Below are 13,138 nucleotides of genomic sequence, written 5' to 3' on the forward strand. Positions count from 1 at the left end.
TCTGGGCAGGAGTGGGAGGAATCAACTTCCTCCTTCCCAGAGTTCTCCTGTTCTCATTACATCATTTCTATTTCCTGTCTGGTTTTTCCACCTTTACCTCCTGCCTGGCCAATCAGCGTTTATTTAAAACATGATTGACAGATTACAGACAATTCTACTGTACCACTTAAGTGGGTGTGGAAGAGCCATGTTGTAATCCTGGTGTCATGGAGGCTGAGACAGTAATATTGCCATCCATGAGTTGGAGTCTAGCCTTGACTTCTTAAAGAGACCTTGTCTCAAAAAGATAGTAAGAAAGTAAATTTTTTTTTTTTTCAGTATTAGAGATTGAGCCCAGGACCTCACAAGTGCTAGGGAAGAAATTTACACTGAACTATACCTATAGTCTTTTTGTTCAGTTTAACGTAACTCAGACTTGACCTTAACACTTGAACAGCAGATTCTTCTGCTTCAGTTGAATGTGTGGGCTACCACACTTGGTTTATGTATGCTGAGGCTTAAATCTAGGGCTTCATGCATGTTAGGCAGTCATCTATAGTCTTATTCCCCTCAATTCTCTTTTTTTTGAGACAGTGTTTCTCTGTAGCTTTGGAGCCGTCCTGGTACTAGCGCTTGTAGGCCAGGCTACCCTTGAACACACCTGCCTCTGCCTCCCGAGTGTTGGGAGTAAAGGCGCGTGCCACCTACACAGACAGTTCAAGTAAAAGAAAACCACCAAATGGAAGTTGCTTCTTGTGATCAGACCCACTGCTTCTAAGACAACTTCTCCTAAGGTTCACATTCCCCTTCTCTATCCCAGAACTTATCAAGAGGGAATTCCAACCTCCAAGAACAGTGTTACTGGGTAGGGTACAAGGACAAGGCAAAGTCCTTCTTAGCACTGTCCTTTCCATTCCATTTCCATTCAAAAATGCGCTGTTCTTCCCCACCTACAGCCTGCCATGGCACTCCCCAACTTGCCATTGTTGCTGAAGCAGAATGCTGGCAAATTTTGTTTTGCTTTATTTTAGACAGCCCAGCCTGACCTACAACTACAAGCATGCAAACCACTCCAGAATTTTTTTTTTTTAATTCAACCAAAAATCCTATCTGTAAGTAGGCACAGAGACAGCGAAACCATCACGTGCTCCTGTGGCTGGCACCTGCAGATTCTAGAGCTAGGGACACAGAGTGGGTCAACCGCAGACAGAAGGGGTAGGCTCCACAAGCCCATCTTGATCTGGTTTTAACTGGTTCTCTTGCCTTAGCCTCTCTAGTAGTTGAGACTAGATGTGTATACCACTACATCCAGCTTCAGTTGTGGGGTTTTATTGTTATTTTTGAATCATGTCTGAATTTTTATAGACTTTTTATTTTATTTTTGAAGCACAGTTTCTCTAGAAGCCCTGGCTGTTCTAGAACTTGCTTTTAAACCAGGCTGGCCTCAAATTTAGAGATCTGCTTGCCTCCGCCTCCTGAGTGCTGGGATTAAAGGTGGGCACCACCATGTCTGACTTCTCATCAGGTGTCTTAAGGATGCCAGGCACACACATATTGTGTGAGCAGACATGCATGCAGACAAAGCACCCATGTACAAATTTAAATTAAACAGAAAAGGTGTTGGGGAGATTGCCCTGCATCCCCATAAAATGCCAGGCATAGCAAAAATGTCTTTAACTTCAACACTTGGGTCAGAGACAAGTGAATTCTAGGAACTTACTGACTGACCAGCCTAGCCCAAACTGTTGAACTTGAGGTTCAGTGAGAGAACCTAGCTCAAGGGAGTAAAACTGAATAGTGATGATGGAGCAGAACTCTGTCTTTTCCTATCCTCCTTAGGTCTGCGCATAAGTGTATGTACCCACGTGAGTGCAGAAAAACATCTTTTGAACAGGGCGTGGTGGTGCACGCATTTAGTCGCAGCACTCAAGAGGCAGAGGCAGACAGATCTCTGTGATTTTAAGACTAGCCTGGTCTACAGAGTGAGTTCCTTTAGCTGTGTCAGAAAAACATCAAATGTTACTTCTAGTTTTAATAAGTGAGTGTTTTGTATGTAATCAACTTGGATGAATGTAGTTTAATTTCTGACCTAACCAATCTTCCCCCCCTCACTTCAAGTTTTCCCATGTTATTAAATAGCTCTTAACTTTTTTTTATTTGTTTGGGTGGGTGCTAGTAGTGCTGGAGAGTGATTCCAGGGGTTTGTGAATGTGAGAAAAGTACTCTCATGATATTTGTGCAGATTCCTCTTAGAGTCCTACCCAAACATAGAACAGTTTTGAGTCTCAACACGACGCCATGAACACATTGCTTTATCTCCTTGCTAAAAATATTTTATTAGCTGGGTGGTGGTAGCACGTGCCTCTAATCCCAGCACTTGGGAGGAGAGGCAGATGGATCTCTGTGAGTTTGAGGCCAGCCTAATCTATCTAATAAGTTTCAGGACAACCAGGGTTGTACAGAGAAATCCAGTCTCAGAGAAAAAATGAAAATGGATTATGTACTTAGGGGCGAGAGTATTATTTGAGAAAAATCCTGAAAAGTAGATCAAGCTGGCATGATGTCTGATGCCTGTAGTTCTAGCATATTTAGGATGCTGACGCAGGAAGATCAAGAGTTTGAAGCCACCCTGAAACCCTGTCTTAAAAGTACAAGAGTCTTATAAACTGGAAAAACCACGAAGATTCTCAGGTCTTACCTCTGATTTTACAGTGGCAACATAGTCTTCACTATTTGTTTTTAGTTTTCTTTGTCTATTGATTGTTCTATACTAAATTATCAGGGTAATATTGGTTCCTCTCACCCCCTTAAATGCTGGATTATATGCATGGATCATGCCCACCTCGGGGGGATGGGATTTACTGGAACTTGCTGTGTATTTATTGAATGTCTGTTAATCTTTACACTTCAAGGATCACAGGCAGGAGTATACTCCTACACACCCAGTCTCCTGAAGTGCTGGAGACTGACGCTAGGGCTCTGTAAGTGGTAAACCAAGCACTCGCCGTGCTGCTCTAGCCTCACCAGTGCTGATTCCAGCCCTATGTCATAGAGACCATTCAAATTAGAGTCTGGGAATAGGTCCCAGACGTGGGCATTTTCCTACCAGTTTAGGTGATTTTTAAGGTAGAAGTAAGTTTTTTTATTTTTTTATTTTTTATTTATTTATTTATTTATTTATTTTGGTTGATAACAGGGTTTTAATGTAACCTACTTGGACTTAAAGGTATTATGTAGCTAAGTGTGGCCTTGACCTCTCTTTACCACCTCCCCACACTCCCCCACACACCCACCTTTCAAATGCTGGAATTACTGATTTATACTACCAGGTTTGCAACTAAATTTTAAGAATCTCTACTCTACACATTTGGAATTGGATATGTAACCTACAGTTTAGCAACCTTGTTTCTACTTGGGAGTTTCTTAGATATGTGGCCTTCTCAGGTCTCAACCCAGATGTTTTAAGTCACTTCAAACATTTTAATAAAATGCTTAAGTGTTTTATTTGCACAGTGAAATTTTTAAAAAAAGATTTATCTATTTATTATATATACAGTGTTCTGTTTGCATGTATGCCTGCGGGCCAGAAGAGGGCACCAGATCTCATCACAGATGATTGTGAGCCATCGTGTAACCACATGGGAATTGAAATCATGACCTGGAAGTGCAGCCAGTGCTCTTAACCTCTGAGCCATCTGTCCAGCTCTGCACAGTGAATTTTTGAAGCAGTGTTTGAAAATAAGCCTGTTTCCTTAGGGAGTTTTTAAAGATTGATAGCTGGGCAGTGGTGGTGCATGCCTTAATCCCAGTACTCTAATAGCAGAGGCAGGTGGATCTCTGTGTTCAAGGCCAGCCTGGTCTACAGAGAGAGTTTTCCAAGACAGGCTCCAAAACTATAGAGAAACCCTGTCTCAAAAAACAAAAAGACTGAAACTTGGAGTCTCTTTTTAAGAGATTCTAGGGAGGTTTGGGGTATTGGCATTGTAGGTTTCGTTTTCTTTTGTGTGCGTGTTTCTTTTTCTTTTATGTGTGTTCTTTTTCTTTTGGGGCGAGGGGTCTCTGTAGGTTTCTCCTTGGCTGTCTTAGAACTCACTCTGTAGACCTGGCTAGTCTAGAAATCAGAAATCTGCCTGCTTCTGCCTTGAGTGCTGGGGTTAAAGGTTTGTGCCATCACTACCTAGTTTTCTTGTTTGGTTTGGTTTGGTTTGGTTTTTGGAGACCCAAGTCCTACTTATATAGCCCTGGCTAGCCTTACATTTTCCATAAAGCCTGGGCTGGTCTTGAACTTGAGGTGACACTGCAACCCTGCCTCAGCCTCCAAAGTACTTTCAGTGCAATTATGTGTTTCCATGCTTGGTCTATATTAGTGGTTTTAACTGAGAATCAAGAGCTAGCAAAATGACTTAGTGGGTAACAGTGCTTTCTCCAAGCTTGTCTTCCTGAATTCAGTCCTCAGAACCATATGGTAGAAGGAGAACTGACTTCCATAAGTTGTTTTCTGCCCTTCACAGGCACTACACACATACAATTTAAAAATGTAATAAAAATACTAAATGAGAACTGGTGTAGTCAGAACTACAGGACCTAATGAAAAACAATATTGACATATTCTGATGGTTTTTGTCTCCTAGGCACAAACTGTTCAGGTTGCTGAAGTTGAGCCACAGTCACAACCACAGCCTTCACCAGAACTTTTGCTTCCAAATTCTTTGAAGCCAGAAGAAGGGCTCGAAGTATGGAAAAACTGGGCTCAAACCAAGAATGCTGAACTAGAGAAGGATGCTCAAAACAGACTGGCCCCCATTGGGAGTGAGTGTTTCAGAGGGAGGGGCGGCTTGGATGTGTCTAAAACTTAAGTAGAAGAAAAACAGAATGGCAGGCAAGTAGCATCTTTGACTCTGAGGACTAGAGAATTTCTTTAGAAGTATACTTTTTTCTGATGAACAGGTTGTACTCTTCACCCTGTAAAATGAACAGGATTTGTGGGATTTTCCCAAGTTCAGATTTTTAAATCTTTGGATTTCTAGTGTCAACAAGAGACCAAGGCAGAGTGGCTTTTGGGAAGAACTGGGAAGTGCCAGTGAGTTGTGCTTAAACCCTGTCTCAGTTTGGGCTCATTTACTTACTCATATTACAGAGTGGTTTTTGCATTTCTCTGCTTTCATTTCTTAGGGAAAGGAAACCTATTGATGTGATAGTGTAATAACATATGTTACTGCTTTAATAGAGCGAGTCTGAGCACAGATGCAATGGCCATTCCTAGCCCAAACCTTGATGGGTAGTATCTTCTCTGAGCTCGCCTTTGAACAATGTGATCAGCCAATTAAGACATCACTGTTGCCAGGACTCCCACTCACCCTTAGTAACTTGTGTCACAGGGCGCCAGTTGCTACGATTCCAAGAAGATCTGATCTCCTCTGCTGTGGCCGAATTGAATTATGGCCTCTGTTTAATGACACGGGAAGCTCGAAATGGAGAAGGTGAACCCTACGACCCAGATGTACTCTACTACATTTTCTTGTGTATACAAAAGGTAGGAAGCAGATCTGCACAGGAACTTGTTTGAACTTGTTCTCATTGGACGCTTTCACAGTGCTCTAATGTAGGAAAGTGACAAAGGTGGAAAGTACTGTGGTGCACACCTTTAATCGCAGCGCTCGGGAGACACATCCGGCTGATTGTTAGGAGTTCCTGCTGGCCAAGGCTGCATAGATCTTGCCTTTTGTTTGTTTTTGTTTTTAAATAAAGGCCTGTATGTTTACTTTAGAAAAGAATATATGCAAATAAATATGTATCATTCTACCACTTAGGAAATCATGTGTTCAAGTATTTAATGAGGATCAGTGAAGTAGCTCAGCCCATGAAAGTACTTGCTGTTTAAGGCTGATGGCCCAAATTTCATCACCAGAACTGATGGTGGAAAATATTTAATGATTAACTTTTTTTTCTTAAAAGCATCTGTTTAATTCATTTTCTTAAAGTAAGCATGTAGTTTTCATAAAGTTACTCAATCTGGTGCTTGAGTATAATTTTCATTATACCTTACATTAATACAGAACAGTGGTTTGAGGGAGTATGGCTAAAATTGTATACAAATCTTTTTGGCTTTTTTCAGGATAACAGAGAGGCTGGTAGAATGGCAGCTTAGGGGAGCAGAGGTAGATTTCTTCATACTCAAGACTCTAAAGGAGGATTCCACAGTAAGGATGCTACAAGGCTTGTCTCTTAGAGCTTACTCTATTGCCTGGCTCTGAAAACAGCCTCCAGGTTTTTTCCTTTCCTTCTGGTCTTAACCCAGAACTACCCAAGTTATCTCACGTACTGTCTCTATTCATCGAAGACGGTGGTAGTGTAGTAATCTCAGTTTACGAGAAAGGAAATGAAAAGACTTAACACTTGTTAGGGCCTAAGAGTACTTACTACTCTTTAAAAATATATATATATATATATATATATATATATATATATATTATGTATATAATATTCTGTCTACATGTGTGCCTGCAGGCCAGAAGAGGGCACCAGATCTCATTATAGATGTTTGTGAGCCACCGTGTGGTTGCTGGGAATTGAACTCATGAACTTTGGAAGAGCAGACAATGCTCTTAACCGCTGAGCCATCTCTCCAGCCCTACTTACTACTCTTAAAGAGGACATGTGTTCAGTTCCCAGTACCTACATGGTGAGTCATTGCTATACCTAACTCCAGTTCCAGGAGATCCAGTGCTTTCTTCTGACCTCCAAGGGCAGTAGGCATAAATGTGGTACCAATCAACGTGTGTAGATGAAGCACTCATAATGTTTACAAGATTAAAGTTGGATATGGCAGTATCTGCCTTTAATTCCAAGCACAGTTTTGTGGAACAGAGGCTGATAGAGCTTGAGACCCTATCTCAAAAAGCTAAGCCAAATTTTAAAAAAATATATTTTTTGCACGTTACCACAATGCAGTAATCTTTTTTAAATTTTTTAATGATTTATTTAACTTAACTTTATTAACTTCATTAATGTGAAGGTGTCAGATCTCGTGGAACTGCATTTTCAGACAGTTGTGAGCTGCCATGTGGGTGCTGGGAATTGAACCCGGGTCCTCTGGAAGAGCAGTCAGTGCTCTTAACCGCTGAGCCATCTCTCCAGCCCACAATGCAGTAATCTTAACAGACAGGGTGACACCCACCCCGGCCCTTTTGGAGGAGGGGTAGGGAGACAGTTTCTCAATGTAGCCCTGGCTGTCCTGGAACTCACTTTGTAGACCAGGCTGACCTCGAACTCACTGAGATCCCACCTGCCTCTGCCTCCTGAGTGCTGGGATTAAAGGTGTGTGCTGCCACACCCAACTTCTAGTCTTGATTTTTTTTTTTTTTTTTTTTATTTATTTATTTGTGCATTGGTGTTTTGTCTGTCTGTATGTCTGTGTGAGGATGTTAGCTCTTGGTGTTACAGACAGGTGTTAGCTGCCATGAGAGTGGTGGCAATTCAATCCAGGTTCCCTGTCTGTCCTCTTTAACAGCTGAGCCATCTCTCCAGTCCCCAATTCTATTCTTGATTTTTAAGAGATACTTTATTTGATATGTATGTGTGAATATTTCTGTGTATGTATGGGCACTATGTGTGAGCAGTAGGGGCTATGTGGATGTTGTAAACTTAACCTTAGGTCCTGTGAAAAGGCAGTAAGTGCTCTTAACTACTGATCCATGTCTCCATCACGCCCCCCCTGCCATGATTTTTGCTATAGTACCTTGCATATATGTATAGCATTCACAAAAGATCCTTCTTTAATTCATCTCTCAGTAATGTAAATTTCTGTTAATGTGATTTGACGTATGTTGTGGGAATGACACCAATTGAACAATTAGAATTTAATCTCTTTTTGATTTTTGGAGACAGGGTTTGTCTGTGTAACAGCCCTAGCTGTCCTGGAACTAGCTCTTGTAGACCAGGCTGGACTAGAACTCACAGAGATCTGCCTGCCTCTGCTCCCCAAGTGCTGGGATTAAAAGGATGCACCATCACCTCCTGACTTAATACCTTTTGTTTGTTGGAGAGAATGAGTAGAATAAGGAAGTGGTGGTAGTGAAAAATGTTTTCCAAAGGTTTTACTCGAGACTACCAGTAACATTTGTCAATTACTTTTCTTTTAGTACCTTTTTGAAAATGGAAGAGTAGATGACATATTTTCTGATCTTTACTATGTTCGTTTCACGGAGTGGTTACATGAAGTTCTGAAGGATGTACAGCCCCGTGTCACTCCTCTTGGTAAGAATTTCCCTTGTCTTTGAATTTCCTTCTTTTTCATTTGAATTTCTTTACTGTCTTTTTTTTTTTTAATGTACATTGGTGTTTTGCCTGCATGTGAATCTGTCTGTGTGAGGCTGTTGTGAGCAGAGAGTTGTGAACTGTCATGTGAGTTCTGGGAATTGAACCTGGGTCCTCTGGAAGAGCAGCCCATTCTGTAACCACTGAGCCCTCTCTCCAGCCCTGCACTTGGGCTTTAAGAAGATAGATAGCTAAATTGGTGTGGTAAACACCAGCACTCAGGAAGCAGAGCCACATAGATCTCTCTACAAGTTCCAGACCAGCCAAGGCTACAAAGAAAGATCTTGTCTTAAAAACAGAAACAACTACAAAAAACCCTGTAATTGAAGGTTTTTTGTTGCATCTTGTCCTGCAGCCACTTTTAATGTAACCACTCAGAGGCTTAATTACATACTGTTTGGCCTATTAGCTCAAGTGTATTATTAATTAACTCATTTTTATTAGTTTATATTTTACCATGAGGCTCATATCTTGGTTCTCTGGTGGCTGATTGCATGTCCTCCAACTCCACCTTCTTTCTTTCTGTATTCAGTTTGGCTTTCCCGCCTAGCTATAGTCTGCCCTGCTCTAGGCCAGAGTAGCTCTATTCATCAGCCAATAGGAGCAACACATATTCTCAGTGTACAGAAGGGCATCCCAGATCAAAACCCAACAAAAACAAAACCATGGGCAGTGTCTTTGGCTGACTGCAGCATAACTGGGGGAAAGAGGCTATGATCCACAGGAAACAGCTTGAGTATCCGGTGCTTTGTTCATCAGAGACTCCTGCTGACCCCAGTGTGTCACTCGTGTGATTACTAACAACCTTTCTTCTTGTTCAAATTTATTAATCAAACTAAGAATCCTAACTGGGTGTTGGTGGCACACACCTTTAATCCCAGCTCTCGGGGAGGCTGAGGCAGGTGGATCTTTCTGTAGACAAGCCTGGTCTACAGAGTTTCAGGACAGCCTTGTTGGTTACACAAAAACCCTATCTTGAGAAACAAAGTCATAGCCTGCAATAATAGAATGTGCTTGTTGTCTCAACTAGTAGGAAGTCTAAAACAGGAAGATTGCTTGAGTCAAAAAGCTTAAGGCTAACGTGGGCAAAATTGTGACACCATGTCTGAGAAAAAACTAAGTGAATGAAACAAACTAGGAATCATCATTACCTACCATTAAAATGTATTTTTCAGGGGCAGGATAGATGACTCAGTGGTTAGAGTACTTGTTGTTCTTGCAAAGGACTCAAAAGTTCTATTCCTGGCACCCACATGTTAGCTCACAGACCATCTGTAATTCAAGGTCCCTCTTCTGGCCTTGACACTGACATTACATACAGATAGTTTTAAACTGTATGGGTGTTGGACATGGATTCCAGGTGTTCTTCTCTAAACCACCAAACCATCTCTTCCACTCCTTAAGTATTTTTATTTATTATTATTTTTTTTTCAGATAGGCATAGTAGCCCATGCCTTTAATCCTAGCAACTGGGAGGCAGAGGCAGGCAGATCTCTGTGTTCCAACAGCAAATTATCTTCCTTGCCTAGAACATCAGATCCTGTTCAGTCCTTTTCTTCCTTCAAGGCTCTAAATGGTTTAATTTAAAAAAAACAAAAAAACAAAAAAAACCAACAACCAAATGGCAGCAGCACACATCTTTAAATCTTTTTTATTTTATTTATTTATTTATTTGTTTAGGTTTTTCAAGACTGGGTTTCTGTGTAGCTTTGGAGTCTGTCCTCGAACTCATTCTTTAGTCCAGGCTGGTCTCGAACTCAGGGATCCACCTGCCTCTGCCTCCTGAGTGCTGGGATTAAAGGCTTGCGCCATTCACTGCCCTACTTTTAACGTCTTTAAATCTTTAATCCTAGTTCTCCAGAGATAGACATGTGTAGATTTCTGTGACCACACAGAGAAACGGTTTTGAATAACAGGCAAAATTTTAACTGGCATAATGATTCATTATCTTCTCAACATTCTGAAGCTGAGATGGGATAATCTTGAATTCGAAGCCAACTTAAGCTATGTATCAAGACCCTGATTCAAAAGAAAAAAGAATTATAAATCTTTGTGTCTGTAGACTATTACTGTTGATTTATCCAGTGCCAACATCCTGGATAATATTTATGTTAAAAGAATACAAGTTTTCAGTGGAATATCTTAGTTAACTTTTGTTTTACAAAACTTGATCAGTACAAAGTGTTTATGTGTATATGCCACATGTGTGCAGGTAACCGCAGAGGCTGGAAGAGGCCATTACTTCTCCCTAGAGCTGGATTGTTAAAGGTGTTGTGGGCTGCCTGACTTATTGCTAGGAAACAAACTTCAGTCTTCTAAAAAGTACTGTTGCATTCTAGCTACACCTCTCTCGTGTTTGAAAAATTTGTTTGCTGTGTGTTCATCACCTTTTCCCCAAAGCTTTGACACCATTGATAGTTTTCTAATGCCTTGTAACATTCCCTTTGAAGGAATGTCAAATATTTGGAATAGCTGTTTCCATTGCTCCTGTTTGATTGATTAATTAAATGATTGATTTGATTTGATTCCTAGTGTCTCACTGTATAGTGAGTCCTGGCTAGTCTGGAACTTAGAGGTCTACCCACCTTTGCCTCCAAAGTCTGCCACCATGTCGCAGCTGGAATGATTTATTATTTATCCTTTTTGTGATTGATTTTTTTTAACTAGCAGTGTGCACTTGTATCCTGTGTATCTTTGTTTTTTGTTTGTTTGTATGTTTGAGGCAGGGCCTAACATATCCCAGACTGACCTCAAACCATGTAGCTTAGGGTGACTGAGTTTCTGATCCTCCTGGCTCCATCACCCAAGCTCTAAGAGTTACAGGTGTGTGTTATCATTCCTGGTGTAGATGGTGCTGGGAATAGAACCCTTCAAACATGCTAGACAAGTGCTCTACCACCTTTTTCGTTTTTTCTGTTAAAAAAAATTTTTTTGTATATGTTGGTGTTTGTCCTGTGAGTATATCTGGTATACTGGGTGTGTGTGTGTGTGTGTGTGTGTGTGTGTGTGTGTGTGTGTGTGTGTGTGTGTGTGTGTGTGTGTGTGTGGTGGGCAGAAGAGGACATCATCTCCTAGAACAGGAGTATCTGCTTGTGAGCCACCATGTTACTTCTGGAAATAGAACACGGGTCCTCTGCTACAGCAGCCACTTTTCTTAATTGCTGAATCATCTTTCCAGCCCCTTTATGACAAGGTCTGGAGAGATGGCTCAGTGGTTAAGAGCCCTGGCTGTTCTTTAAGAGGACCTGGGTTCAATTCCCAGCACTCACATGGCAGCTTACAATTGTCTGTAACTCCAGTTCCAGGGGATCTGGCACCCTCACACAGACACACATGCAGGCAAAACACCAATAATACATCTAAATTATTTATTTTTTTTTTAAAAAAAAGACAAGGTCTTATTAGCTCATGTTGTTTTCAGATTCATTATATAGTACTTAACTGTTTTATTGTTTTGTTTGTTTGTTTTGTGTTTTTTTATTCATTTTATTTAGAGATAGTCTTTGTGTGTGGTCCTGGCTATTGTGACGCTCACTACATAGACCAGGCTGTCCTCAAACTCAAAAAAATTGCCTGCCTCTGTCTCCTGAGTGCCAGGACTGTTACTAAATTTTTAATTTGTGTATTTCTGTGTTTTTGTGTGGATATATACATGTAAATGCAAGTGACTCTGGAGGCCAGAAGAGGGTGTGGTCAGATCCCTGGAAGCTATAAATAGACAGCTAAACAAAGTGTTCTATGTGCCATTGAGGTGTTATTAGGATGAATGCAATTCAGAAAAGCATGTTGCCATCTCAAAACAAAATAAAGCCAGGCAGTGGTGGCACATCTTTAATCTCAACACTCAGGCAGATTTCTGTGAGTTCAAGGCCAGCCTTGTCTACAAGAACTAGTTCAAGGACAGGCTTCCTACAGAGAAACCCAGTTTTGAAAAGCCAAAACACAAACCGAAAAAGCACAGCATGAAATGTTTCTTAGGTAAGGAACAGCTAGAACAGCGATGTATCATGGTGGAAATGAAAAAAATCACTAGCATTAGTACTGTGAGTTTAGCCTTTAAAAGCTGAGCCATTTCTCCAGCCCAGCACTACCGTTTGGAAGACCACATTTTATTTTATTTATTTATTTTCTTAAATTTTTTATGATTTATCTTTATTTTATGTGCATTGGTGTGAAGGTATCAGATCCCCTGGAATTGGATTTTCAGACAGTTGTGAGCTGCCTTGTGGGTGCTGAGAATTGAACCCGGGTCCTCTGGAAGAGCAGTTAGTGCTCTTAACCACTGAGCCATTTCTCCAGCCCCTTAGTTTTTGGTTTTTCGAGGCACACTGTGTAACAGCCCTGGCTGTCATGGAACTCACAGAGATCCATGTGCCTCTGCCTCTCAAGTGCTGGAATATTAAAAGGTGTGTGCCACTACCAGCCTTAATACAACTTTATATTTACTGACACAGCATGGAAATTGAAAATGTGTCCTTTGGCCTCAGCATTCTTATTGTTCCGCATATACTTCTTTGTTTTGGGGGAAAGGACTTACTATCTAGCTTTGGCTGGCACAGAACTCGGAGTGATCTCCCTCTTGAGTGCTGTGAGTCTCCTGGCACACAATGCATGTTTTGCATGCACACACCAGGAACAAGTCAATGTTGAACGTTACCTGTGTTAGGGCCGGAGACGGCTCATCACTGCTCTTACAAAGGACCTGGGCTTGTTTGTCCAGTCCTGACAAGGCGGCTCACAGCCATTTGTAACTAACTCCAGTTCTTGGGGATCTAACAGATTGTTCTGGCCTCCACAGGCTCCAGGCACATGAGTCCATACATATATACATACCCATAGGCAA

The 13,138-nt window shown here is 41.2% G+C and overlaps 1 protein-coding gene across 5 annotated transcripts in view; it reads left to right on the forward strand.

Annotated features, from left to right (window-relative positions):
- Qrich1 (glutamine rich 1) overlaps nt 1-13,138 on the forward strand; it is a 42,029-nt gene that overhangs the window by 21,327 nt on the left and 7,564 nt on the right. For all 5 annotated transcript variants that reach the window (XM_038322347.2, XM_038322348.2, XM_038322343.2 and 2 more), the window contains 3 exons: nt 4,611-4,788; nt 5,358-5,512; nt 8,121-8,235. In XM_038322347.2, the coding sequence (XP_038178275.1) occupies nt 4,611-4,788; nt 5,358-5,512; nt 8,121-8,235 (448 nt within the window). The remainder of the gene's footprint in view (nt 1-4,610; nt 4,789-5,357; nt 5,513-8,120; nt 8,236-13,138) is intronic.

The sequence above is a fragment of the Arvicola amphibius genome, chromosome 3 (assembly GCF_903992535.2).
Source record: "Arvicola amphibius chromosome 3, mArvAmp1.2, whole genome shotgun sequence".
Taxonomy (NCBI): domain Eukaryota; kingdom Metazoa; phylum Chordata; class Mammalia; order Rodentia; family Cricetidae; genus Arvicola; species Arvicola amphibius.